Here is a 14,065-nt window from a genome sequence, read left to right on the forward strand (position 1 = left end):
CTAAATGGTAAATGTAAATGTTAATGGGGCTCAGAAGTAAGCTCAGTATCGAAAATTGCATAATGTGCCAGTCAAATTAGCAATCTGCATGAAGCCAATAAACTGAATCAAAATGTAGGCAAACATCATTATCCAAGATAACGATTCATAAAAACGTTACTAGTCACGTAAATATGGTATTATGGTGGAAAAGCATTGACACTGGAATGCAATAGCAATCTAAACATTTATTATTACTGGGATAAAAAAACAAACAAACAAATAAACAAACCCAAACCTACACAAAAACAGAAAGTAACACCTTATTTACTTGACTTATCACGTTTTCATGTATATAAAATCATTTCGGATAATGAGGTTTACCTGAATTTTAATCCAGTTTATCGTTTCTCAAATCGCTATAAGTTATCATCATCATTCATCGACAGTGCTCTTGAGGTAGCCGACACTCGGGCGTTGCATTTTTGACTGAGCGAGTGGCAATGATATCAGGTCTTGGCAATCAAACGATATTTTCCCTTGAATCATACCATTCCAAAATCTTCCATCACGACTCCAAGATTATCAAAGTCGTGTTAACGTTTTTATCTATTTTTAATCATTACATCATCCGAACCCGATCTTTCCGTGTACCCCGAGTTGAGTTTGGGATAAGTTTGGGATGATGGGCAAACGGGGAGAAAAATAAAATATGTGCAATAGGCGATTGTACGTGTAGAGGCAATGTCTACCAAAGAACATCTCGGACTGGAGTTTGTGTCACATGTGAATTCCGTGTACTAACTATCTAAAGAGATATCGTTTTATGTGATGTGGCCCGGTGCTTGTATGTGCGTGGATGTACACATCCCAAGCAACGTGGATAATTATGAAACTCAAGTGAAACCTTGTACTTGATGAACGTCCCTGTGAAATGTTTATATAATGATATTATTGATGTTATGGAAAACCATTGATGATTTGTACATATTGTTCCAGACACTTAATATAATAAAAATACCCATGAACGTCATTTTCGGTGTTCTTGTTCTTCCTTTCTTTCTGCTGCTATCTGGTTTTCTACACAGGAACAATTAACCATATATATATTTTTTTCATTACACGATTAAGAGACCAGACAGTATTCTGTACGTGGATAGGCCAAACAACATTATTTTCGTCTCATGATATGCTCTTTTCTCACTTCACCTCCTCTATCTCTCTCTCTTCTTTTCTCTCTGTCAGTCTGTTTGTTTGTCTGTCAATATCTGTCCCCATCTTCCCTTCCTGTCTGTCCATCACACAAACACACACACACACACACACACACACACACAAACAAACTCTCTCTCTCTCTCTCTCTCTCTCTCTCTCTTCGGCTCTGTCAGTCTGTTTGAATCTGTCCCCATCTTCTCCTTCCCCTGTCTGTCCAACACACACACACACACACACACACACACACACACACATACCCTAGCACACATATACACACGGGAGTTCGAGATCATACTAACCTTAAAAAAAAAGATCACCAATGGTTGAAGAATCATGAAGACAAGTTTTGTTTAAGCTGTTAAAAAAGAATAACCTGCAATTGTATCATTTACTGCTTAATCGCATACGTTAAAAACTCATGATTAATAGATCAGGGCCCCGTTTTATCAAAAGATAAAATTTATTTTAAATTTCCTTACCACACAGGCTGCTATAGACTTACAATTGAAATCAACTATATAATCAATTTTAACTCTTCATAAAACAGGGCCCTGCTAAGTGACTTTCAACTATTTTTGTTTTGTTTCGCTTTGTTTTTTTATTTGTTTGTTTCCTTGTTTGTTCTATTTTTTCTTTGTTGCTTGTTGGCTGTCGGTTCGTGTTCATTCATCAGTTTGATCATTTGGATACTAGACTTAGTTTATTTGTAATACCTTTACCTTTTTTCTTATTCATTGGTTTGTTATGGTTATATATTTATTCATATTAGCAATGACCATTAAGGATTTTAAATGTAGAATAGAAATGTGCATGGAGCTCCATCGTGTAAAAGCTTGAAGTCCGCCTTTCATAAGTGTGATTTGATTTTGATTTTGCAAGAAGAAATCGAGTTTGAGTAAAATCTATATAAAAAAAAAACAATGATTGACGATGGTATATTCATACCATGTTGAAAAAACAAACATTAATAAAAGTAAATGAATACATTCACATAGGGCCTACACACCAATGAGTGGATTCACAGACAGATAAGGTTCTAACACAGACGAAAATCACACACACACACACATGTTTTTTTTTTTTTTCATACGGCGTTTTCTATAGAGTGACAGGAGTTTCAAATATTTGACATAGGTTTTCCGCTCAATTCTCTGTTGCTGCCATTAAATTTTGGAATGTTACTAGCGCTCAGGGTTCTCTGTTAGATTTTAGAGTTTAGATTTTGAACATACGATCTTATACAACTTTCTTATCTTCGCAAAATTATTATGGCTCTTCCGAAAATTGCTTCCTTTGCTTTTCAGTGGGCTACTTTTTGTTCCATTTTAATATTTACCTTATTTGTCAACCTTCCTAACTATGCATTGTTATTCTTAGTCATTTTACGAAATTGTATGCAGGCCTGCCATAGTTTTATAAACTTTATGATCTTTTTTTTTCATATTCCTTACAAAATGATGGAGTAAGAATTGTGTAAAGTACATTTTGTATTTGGTTTCGACTTTTGTTGGATGAATTGATTGGAGATATTAGAATTTAAAGCTGAACTGAACTGAACTGAAAATTAAATAAAAACCATATAATTTCAACCAAAGGATGCGAGGTATGTGTATGATTTTCTTTCCGCGTTTATTATTTGTTTAAAAGAACATTAAACAAATCTTTTAATTTCAAATACTGCAAATGCCGTAACTGATTTCTAATTATGTTGGAGATTAATGGAATACTTCTTACTAGGTCAATTTACATATTTGTTCTGGATTTGATTACATAAGTACAGTAGGTGCTATATTGGATGAACGCATTCCGTTCCATTCTTTGAACGTGAAGCAGGCAGTGTACTAATTGACAATCTACAAAAAAAAAACACAAAAAAAACATATAAACAAACAAACGCGCTAATGAATGAGGACCGACACAGAATAAACAAGGATCTTTAATTACAAGACAGATTATCTTGAAATGGCACCCAAACCTGTTGTCAAAAGGCAGAAAGCTAGCTATGATCATGATAACGATACACCGAAAATGGAATGTCACAATGTGTGTATGAAAAACATATATACAGAGAACAAGCACAATAGAATAAAGTGCAAATAAAGAAAACAAAAATGGAAAACAAAGGGAATAAGGAAGAGAGAGAGAGAGAGAGTTTAAACAAACAGTCATGAATAGCACGAAAGAAGAGAAGAAAAGTAATGCAAAAATAGAAAGGAAAAGAATAAGAGAATGGAAATTGATGCACGAAATTTGAATGTGAACTACAGTATAAACTTTTGAATATGTAGAACTTTGCATGTGAGATCAAAGACTATAGTGTCTGAGGTGTTCACGCGGATATTATTGTAAACAAAATGATATTCTAATTCAAATGAATAAAGTACAAAATCGGCTTCCTAAACACGAATTTGAATCCTCGATACAAGGTCACCGGACGAGACTCAAGTTGATGACAGAAATTTTTACTTCTGATGGCTCAAAACGAACTCGGTTTCCTGTTTTTATACACTTTCGATGGCGTAAAAACGAAATTGCGTGCTCTAAAACAAAATGGTTTGGCGTTTGGGTTAAACTGAAGGACCGATAGACACAAAACGTAGTGTATTTTTTAATTTCAATGACCACTTGAGGAAATTGATTTGCAAGAGATTGAAATTGACTGGGAAATTCTGTAACACATAATATCCCTATTATCATGAATGTCATTACAATCACTCCTTTATGTAATGACGGTAAAATACAATAAAAGTATGAAAACAATTTGAGGCAGGAGATAGGGTAAAACATCAATTTTGTCTACGATTTGAATGGATAAGGATTTTAACATTCGGGTTTTTTATGCGTGATGTTCTCTGCAGCTGGTAATGGTATATGGACGGAGATATAATGTGCTGTTTGTTTTGTTTGAGTTCATGTGCTTGACTATATGTCTCTGTGCTACACAATGCGGCCGTGTGTGTGCGTGCGTCTGCGTATCTCTGTGTGTGCGTCTCTCTCTCTCTCTCTCTCTCTCTCTCTCTCTCTGTGTGTGTGTGTGGGAGGACGGGGTGCACCGGATGCATGTATCTCTTAAACATATTTGATAGACATATGTCGTCTTCTTTAGGTATAAAATGACATCTGTGCTTGCATTAAGTTTATGTTTGTGTTTGCATGATTCTTAGTGTGGCTGAATGGGTGTGGATACTGTTGAATGTTTGTATTCGTATAGTTTACTTCATGAAGGGAGTGTGAAACATCAATCATCGGTAATGAAGCTTTGAAGCTTTCATGAACTTAATAAACATTAGAGTGCCTCTCACAAACGTCACCAACTTCACAGCTAGTGTTATTTTCACAGAATGATCGATAATGAAAATATAACGCGGGGTAAATTTTCATTTTATCCCAAGGAACGTTACGACAGGCCCGTGTTAAATACAAGTCATGATATTGATTGATATCGAGATCAAAATTGAAATGTAACCTTGAAGGTATAGGCCTAACCTTTATTCGTCTGATGCTGTGTAATCATATTGGGGTTGAGTATTCATATATCACGTGGTCGGTCTGTATCCTATAAAACGAGCGGAGTTACATCGGGAATGTTGCACATAGCACCTCCGGCTACTTCGTGTGGGTTTCAGCTCTTAACTTGAAGAGGCGCTGTCTTCTATAGGGAAAACCAATTTGGTCCTCGTCCCCAGCCATGGCGAACCGATTTTTTCTGAGAGTCCTGCTGTCAGTTTTCGTCTTTCTGGCGAGCTGTGATGCATTTGTCAGTGAGTATTTCAAATTTTTGTTTGTCGCAGTAGATTTATTGGTGACATTTACTGTTTTATTCATTTCATTTTTTTAATAGCAAAATCGAACACGGGTGACATGAAAGCCTCGCTTTTCTTATAATATCACATTAATACAGTATGTATCAAAATTTGTCAATTGTTGACAAGATAAAACAACTTGTGAGAGGGTAAGCAATAAATTGACATTGAATTTAATTGAATGTGTATGTGTATGTATGGATGTTGATATAACTAAATATATTATCATAGTCATTCATGCATGTATTGTATATACAAATATTTACGTATAATCCATGACATGGTGTGCAGTTAGAAACGAAAAACACAAATAACATTCAGTCGTTAATAACGTAGGCTGAATCGGCAACGACAAAGATATCAAGAGCGTAATCATGATAATGTGTAGTACATAATCCGACTTCACTGTTATGATCATACAAGTCGTGTAATGTAAGGCAACAGGATACAACTGAAATGACATTTCAAAGTGTAATAAGGGACGTTCAGTCATATCAAGAAATCTCCATAAAATGTTGATAAAAAAGATGTATTATTGACTATCGATGTAAACATAAAGAGTAATATAATCATGCTCTTGAGCGTTCAAAATGAATGTCCACAATTCCTTTGTGCAACTTTTACGCTTTTCTGCAGTTAATCGTGAGGCAGAAGCCACTGTGTCTGATGAGCCACGCCCTAACAACGGCTCCATAAATCCACCTGCCGAGGGGACACAACCACCCAGGGATGAGCCTACAGCTCCTCCACCACCACCTCCATCACAACCACCACCTCCATCACAACCACCCCCTGCATCACCACCACCCAATGGGGACAGTGATTCGGCAAACGTTGATAGTGCAAGTGACAACCAGGCTCCCTTGGCAAACAGCAGAGATGACCAGGAACGCAGACCTCAAGGTGAAGTTGGTCCCGAAAATGCAGGCCGACCCAGTAACGACAGGAATGAAGGCAGAGCTGAACGTCCAGCTGAGAACCAGCAAGGGGCCGACCGTCCTCAAATCCGACAGGAAGGAGAAAACGCCGAAGGGCGTGGTGAGTCTCAGCAACAGCAAGCAGGGCGTCCTGAGAATGGTGGCAGTGAGCAAAATCGTGGAGAACAGCAGAGGCCTGTCCAACAAGCAGAACGTCCGTCTGAGCAGCAACGTAGAGCCCGTGATGTAAATGGCCAAAGAGGCTCACCCGAGGGCGGTGAAAACATCGATAGTCGTCCCGGCGAAGCTGAACGTCCAGCTGAAAACCAACAAGGAGGAGAAGCAGATCGCCCCGAGAATCGTCCCAATGACCAGGCACCAGCAGAGCAGCAGCGCCAAAACGGCTCACCCGAGGGCGCTGAACGTCCAGCTCAGAACCAGCAAGGAGGCGACAGTCCACAAATCCGACAGGAAGAAGGAAACGGGGAGATGCGTGGCGAGTCGGCACAGGAACGACCACAGCTTCCTGAGAATAGTGGCAGCGAACAGTCTCCAGCAGAGCAGCAGAGGCCTGAAGAATCCCAGATGCCATCTCAGGAGCAACGTAGAGCTCGTGATGTAAATGGCCAAAGATCATCACAAGCTGAACGTCCAGCTGAGAACCAGCAAGGGGCCGACCGTCCTCAAATCCGACAGGAAGGAGAAAACGCCGAAGGGCGTGGTGAGTCTCAGCAACAGCAAGCAGGGCGTCCTGAGAATAGTGGCAGTGAGCAAAATCGTGGAGAGCAGCAGAGGCCTGCCCAACAAGCAGAACGTCCGTCTGAGCAGCAACGTAGAGCCCGTGATGTAAATGGCCAAAGAAGCTCACCCGAGGGCGGTGAAAACATCGATAGTCGTCCCGGCGAAGCTGAACGTCCAGCTGAGAATGAACAACGAGGACAAGCAGATCGCCCTGAGAGTCGTCCCAATGACCAGGCACCAGCAGAGCAGCAGCGTCAAAACGGCTCACCCGAGGGCGCTGAACGTCCAGCTCAGAACCAGCAAGGAGGCGACCGTCTACAAATCCGACAGGAAGAAGGAAACGGGGAGATGCGTGGCGAGTCGGCACAGGAACGACCACAGCTTCCTGAGAATAGTGGCAGCGAACAGTCTCCAGCAGAGCAGCAGAGGCCTGAAGAATCCCAGATGCCATCTCAGGAGCAACGTAGAGCTCGTGATGTAAATGGCCAAAGATCCTCACAGGCTGAACGTCCAGCTGAGAACCAGCAAGGGGCCGACCGTCCTCAAATCCGACAGGAAGGAGAAAACGCCGAAGGGCGTGGTGAGTCTCAGCAACAGCAAGCAGGGCGTCCTGAGAATAGTGGCAGTGAGCAAAATCATGGAGAGCAGCAGAGGCCTGCCCAACAGGCAGAACGTCCGTCTGAGCAGCAACGTAGAGCCCGTGATGTAAATGGCCAAAGAGGCTCACCCGAGGGCGGTGAAAACATCGAAAGTCGTCCCGGCGAAGCTGAACGTCCAGCTGAAAACCAACAAGGAGGACAAGCAGATCGCCCCGAGAATCGTCCCAATGACCAGGCACCAGCAGAGCAGCAGCGTCAAAACGGCTCACCCGAGGGCGCTGAACGTCCAGCCCAGAACCAGCAAAGAGGCAACCGTTCATAGGTCCGGTTCTAGGTGGAGTAAATACCACGCCCACTTTCCATCGGAAGCAGTTTTACCTTCTTTGACGACATGCATTTGATGTGATTAACCTCTTTCTCTCTTTCTTGACTTCCTCATGAAATCACATGCTGCCGAACGATTGTTAATATGTTGATAAATTCACAGGTTTTTCTTCGTGTGCTTACAAAAGGGTTGCGTTATTTTGAAATTCAAAGAAATACTAAACTACTGCCCAATAAAGAAGGAATTGTCATTGTGGTGATAGTATAAATCTCTTAGTTTTCTCTCCTAGTATCAGATCTTTATTGTGAATTTTCTCAAAAAAGAGTTCTGAACATACAGTAGTTCGACTCCACCCATCTCACAACCACTGTCTTGAACAGCAAAGTGAATAACAAACCCACCGTTATTTCTCTAGAGTAGCCCCTCAGAATAAACCATTTTAGACATTATCCTTACACAAATTGAGACATTGGTGTGTTGCTTTGCAGACATGCAAAGCGTCTTAATCGAGGTCTTATTTGTTTGGTGACATAAAATCTGCAAATGTATCACAAAGTGTATTTTGTATTCACCTGGTTAAAAAAGGTATCAAAGTATCTGCTTACGGGTATTTCAGGACATTGCAAAGGGAAAAAGTGCTTGGTTCAAGGAAAAGAAACATGAATATAGAGAGGCCTAGTAGAGGTTTTCTGGTTTATTTTCAATTTTCCCGAATAGCGAGCAACTGCCGGGGAAACACCTCGTTTCACAATGCTTACCAGCAACGAAGGCAACCTCCAAGTACTATTTTCTGATAATACCTGTAAAACCATTCTTGAGTTTGGATGGCATGTATTGTTCCTTTAAGTTTGATTCACCTTTTTTCCCCGCCCGATTAAACTACCGTGAATAAAAAGATTCTAATTGTTACTGTCTTTTCAATTTACGCCCGTGTGTATATGTGAGTATGATTGCTATGTTTTCCATTATTAATAGCTTTAATCTTTCTGAGGAAAAGTTCATTTTAATGATAAGGGTATTCAAACTTCAAATTCAAACTTTCAAAGATATATTCGAATAAAACAGTCCGTGTACACGCACGCACGCACGCACACACATGCACACACACACAGAGACTTTCTCCGAGTGTGTCTCTCTCTCCTGTTTTTAGAACAGATCCACCACTGAATATCACTGAATGACATCTGAATAATTACATACATCATTCAACATTTCCACAGATATCGTCCGAATCTTTCAAAAACTCACCTCTTTGCCGTATCTTTCTCTAATCAGACAAAAATGAAGCACTGTCAGTTCAAAAATCTGATGAAATTACATTTCATTATAATACCATTGTACCTATATACATATACATCAATGTTAATTGACAGTTTCACTTTTGGGACTTGCAATGCTAACAATCAAGAATACACATATGATATCATAAGCACCGTACTGTACAAAGTTTGTGCTTCATGTTAACGACATACCATTCAAAATCTCTTGTATAAAAAGAAAAAAAAAAATCCCACCCATAATCTGTGCTCTATCTATGAGTGCTGGCCATACACCACACATGTCGTACAAATAGGTTTGCATAACAAGGAAGCTGTTCAAATGACAGCTACCAATCGCAGTGACGAGCTATCAATTCTGTGTATTGCTAGGCGAACACCATCCTGCCCCTGGTGTATCCATTAGAATACACTGGATTCTTCTTCAGGTTTACAATTTACACGACACGTTTACACTGGCTTGTGTATTGTAAGGCATTATGAGGCACAAGGGGGGGGGGGTTATGATATGTCTGTCCAGTAACTGATACCTTGTACACTATTATATGACACAACTACATTCTCAAATATAGGTCAAGATGACATGAATATCCCTGACATCTACGAGGCAAACCTCCTAGGACTGTTCTGCCCTAATTAACATGATAGATTGTGCTTTGGTTAGGATATCACAAATATAATTTATGCAATTACAACTACTCACTAAGAGTCAATACATCGTTTTAGTATAACTAGTCGGCTATGGGCAGAAAGCACATCCAAAATAAATTATGATTAATAACATTTATGTATGTGGCGACATTTGACAATCAGAACATCTTTACAGACATTGGCTCTTGAAACTAAAATCAGTTATTCCGATTTCATTCTTTTATCAAATAAAAGTATCTTTAGCCATTTGTAACTATTTGATTATGAACAGCAACAATGCAACAAAACATTAATTGTGTGTGTATATATATATATACACACACACATACACATTCTAATTTGCCAACAGAATTAGATTATGCAAATTTTATATGATCAGTAGCATTGTAATATATTTAACAATGATAAGATGCAGCACTACCATTGTCTGGTTATCTGAAATTTTAATCAGAGATTGGTCTTCACAGAACATGTAAACTGTAAAGCAACTTAGATATATACATGCGTCTTTATCAGCACAAAGTGCTTTGAGTGGCATTTAATCCCCATATTTTGTCTTCTTGACGAAAGAAAGGTCTCTTTTATTCTCCACCAGCACACCATACAAATGGTGAATGGTCACGAGTGCTATTGTACGAGATTTCGCACGAGGTGAAAGATTGAGGCGCTCTATTCAACAAGGCGAAGTCAAGTTGAATAGTGCACCTCATCTTACACCGAGTGCAATATCTTGTTCCACTGCATGATTGCTTCATACAACACCTTGGACGAGAACAGACGTGGTTCCACACAGATTTTTGAATCTAGCACAGAAATGGCAACCATTGTGATGATGGTGAATGAGTAGCTGCACAGTCACAGTCAGCCGTCAAGTGTATGTACACATGTACATGCGCAAAACTGATCGGTTGAAGATGTTTACAAAAATGAGTGAGAGCCGTGCAATGGTAAACATGCCTTATCCATTTTTGCTCAAACAAAACTGCACGGCTCAAACAAGACAGCCACAGCAAGTGATGGTACTTTTATTTCAATGTCATGTGACGGGCAATCGACCAAACGAATAGCTACATCCTTTTTAGGTATTATGTAATTATCATTCCATCTCACACATGTGGCAAGGACAGTACTCTCAGACAGTTTGAATTACATTCACAAGGAAAGGACTACCAGTTATATACAAACCTATCAGAGGCCAACACTCACACTTATTTGCTTATCTTCCAAGGAACGCTTCAAACTGAAATATCAACTTTGATTTCAGAACTGAAGTAACAAGAGAGTTGTGGAAAAAAGTCTTTGTTTTTTTCATTGCTACAAGAAAATACTTGTACTGGTCATCTACATGTATGCTAGAGTTATAGATTTCATTTCAATAGCAAAACTTCATTAAATCATACAAAGTAATATGAGAAGTAATAACGACTAAGTCTTAGTACATAATTCAATTGTAAAATACAACATGGATGGATGACCCTGCTCATCACTAAATAAGGAGTATAAAAACAAAAATGAGTCTTATCTGCTTCAATGAAGCACTACTACAAATATTCCAACAATATACACATAGATCTCTTCAGTCTTGTTCAAACACCCACTGTTAGAAATAGTACACACACAAATTGGGTTCCTGGGAATAGCATGGATACTGCGAGCAGCTTTTTCCAATTCTGCAGTACGACGATAAATGTCTCTAAGTAGGCAGTCTCCATTGCTTACCTGTCAAGGGGAAATCGGGCAATATACTTGCACAAATGTATGACAAAAACATAAATATTGCTATCAAATATAGAGCTTATATATACATAAAAACCATTCACAATCCCTGTGAAAGGTACATTTCTGGTCATAAATGGGCTGGCTGTCTCCCCTACTATATAGTCATATTTTGCTTTCTCCTATCTTTCTCCAGCCAAAGAGTCTATGGTACAACTTCCATCCACTGTTTGCTTTGTCACAACTGCTCTGTGGGGGGACCGAAAATACTCATTAACTTGGAATGGGCAAGTTTGGTACACAGTATTGATTAGCCATGACTGATTACGGGATTTCACATTTTGGGGCATGTTTTTGGAGTGAAGGCTCACTCCGAAAGATGCTGCACAATCTACAACAGTCAGAACAATTTGTGCGTGTAAGTACATGAATGGCAAATTTTGATCCCGGTATTGCACTATATGTTCTTGGGCCAATGCAGGTACAATTGTATTAATGAACAACGACAGTATATGTGTGCTCAAACATTTTGGAGTTATTTTGCACTTTTTGATGGCGACATGTAAAACCTCTAAATTTCCTGCTAGTGCAGCTTGGGGAGGCTATATGTTTTCCTAGTCGATGCTTGCAGCACTACAAATACACAAAATACCAACAGAGAGCTTCTCAGTTTTTGGTCAATCCTAGACTATCTACTGACTCAGTGTAAAAGATAACTTTGGAACGGGTACTGATTTGTGGCAGAATGTCCTCACTTGTATCTTTGAGATGGTTAATATCATGGGTGATAAATTCTTCCTTTGTATATCCTGATTTATATCCTCTATAAACCACTCTATTTACAGATAGCTAACTTGATTGAACAATGGATGGCTATAAGTGCAATATTTATTGCCACAGCTGCCTGACATATGGCATATACGTAAATGATGAGTGCGATATAATCCCTTTGAGGGCACTATTTTCTGGTGTCCCAGAAAATTTGATAGTCATCAAAAAATCTGATTGTTAGTTTTTACCGCATTGTCTGTATTGCTCTAATTGACACTGGGAAAAAGTACAATAAAGTGAAAAATATAGGACTCCAATATGCACCAGGCGACATGCCCCCCCCCCCCAAAAAAAAGAGGAATAACCGTACAATCAGGTTTTTTTTCTCTCTTTTTTTTACGGCCACTCAACATCTACAAGATGCTTTGAGGCATTGCTGAAGCCTGTTCCACAAAAACACAACTTGTCACATTTTTGCTGTCACACTGTTTACAGCTCTACATGAGATCTTGTGTGTGTGTTACTACTGCAATCCTATTTTTTTAGTCAAAAATGTAGACTGACACATACATGACTGGAGGATAGTGAACATTATAAGCCCATGCTTTCTAGAAATCCTGTATGTTTACTGCTACCAGCAACATAAAACAAAAAAATGTGTAATAACACCATCCTTTTCTATCTGTGTACACGCTTAATATATATATTTTTTAAATTAGTAATATATTTATGGATTTAAATGTTACAATCTACACAGTACAAATCAATACCAAATCCCTTCTAAGGTTAAAAACAACATAAACAACACATAAAAAACATAATTGACATGAAAAAAAAAGTCACGACTTGCCTAACGAGCTTTCTAAGAAGGGCATATCTATTTCCATATGTGTTTTCTTCCAATAAAATCTGTCAAAGGCTACATTACACCATAAGTTCATAATCATACCTGATATCTCTTCCTCTTCTTCTGTGTCCTAATCACATATAAAGCAACAAAGTGTGTATCGTCATCACGGTCTTGTTCACATCACAATTACAGGAACTGAGAAGACAGAGTAACGTAAAACTGGGATAACCTAATCTTCAAAAAAGACAGCTCCATGCAAACAAAGAAAAATAAAAGTAGTATGAATATGGTGACAGCAAGAATAAATAAATAAAATGACCTCAAATAGGGTATCATTAAGGATAGGAAAGAGATTCTTGCACTTTTGGTAGTGAGGAAGCTTAACGAGAGTTTAAAAAAGAATACAGTCTTCATTTTGTGTTTCAGGAGACATGGTCTTAACTTTCTTCCCACTATACAGTACCAAAATGTGATGTCACAGCCATTCATCACCACAGAAACTGGTTCTAAATAGCATCAGCTGGCCCGGTCTGTGAACACTACTGTTGCTAACCATGCTCACACTGGGATCCAACCCAAGCTATACCAAAAGACTGTGACATCATCACTTCAGTACTCTATAGAAAGGAAAACAATTGACACAAATGGCCACCAACATGTTCGATGACAAACGTAAGATTTGCCAATTCAATATTTCAGCTTTTCAGAATGCTGAGAGTCTCCCTGTCTTAGAGTATACTCCTAAAAAGGAGGAGGCCAAACTTTTCCAGAACTCTGAATGAAAATCATGATGAAACAAAACTGTGGCTACCGTCAAAATTAGCAATATGAAATACACAGAGGAAAAACAGTGCTGACAAGGACATCAATGGGTATTCCCCATGATAACTACTATCTTTCCCAACTTATTTTTGTAACAATACAAGAAAACATCAAATAACATCCCATTCAAGAAGAAGAAGAAGAAGAAGAAAAAAAAAAAACCCAATGTGCATTATATTAAACATTTACAAGATTATCTTTTTTTCTGCTTTGATGGCCTCTACTTCAAGAAGAAAAAAAAACTACAGGCAATGCCGGCATTACTTGGTCTAGGCCCTACTGAAAAGATCATGAAGACATACAGCTAAAGTGACATCTTAAACATGTGTCAAACAAATCCATACTTGCTTAAACTTTGAGTGATGACAACCAAACCACATGAAGGAGGCAGCGATGACA

At 38.9% G+C, this 14,065-nt stretch overlaps 1 protein-coding gene across 1 annotated transcript; it reads left to right on the top strand.

The window, feature by feature from the left end:
• Positions 1–4,827: 4,827 nt before the first annotated feature.
• LOC139708677 (uncharacterized) lies at positions 4,828–8,476 on the top strand. Its single transcript, XM_071620611.1, has 2 exons — positions 4,828–4,955; positions 5,634–8,476. The coding sequence occupies exons 1-2, from the start codon at positions 4,883–4,885 to the stop codon at positions 7,574–7,576; spliced, it is 2,016 nt and encodes a 671-aa protein (XP_071476712.1). The 5' UTR covers positions 4,828–4,882; the 3' UTR covers positions 7,577–8,476.
• Positions 8,477–14,065: the final 5,589 nt, after the last annotated feature.

Source organism: Diadema antillarum, unplaced genomic scaffold (genome assembly GCF_040938485.1).
Source record: "Diadema antillarum isolate AM-2024a unplaced genomic scaffold, OU_Dant_1.0 seq00001366_RagTag, whole genome shotgun sequence".
Lineage (NCBI taxonomy): Eukaryota > Metazoa > Echinodermata > Echinoidea > Diadematoida > Diadematidae > Diadema > Diadema antillarum.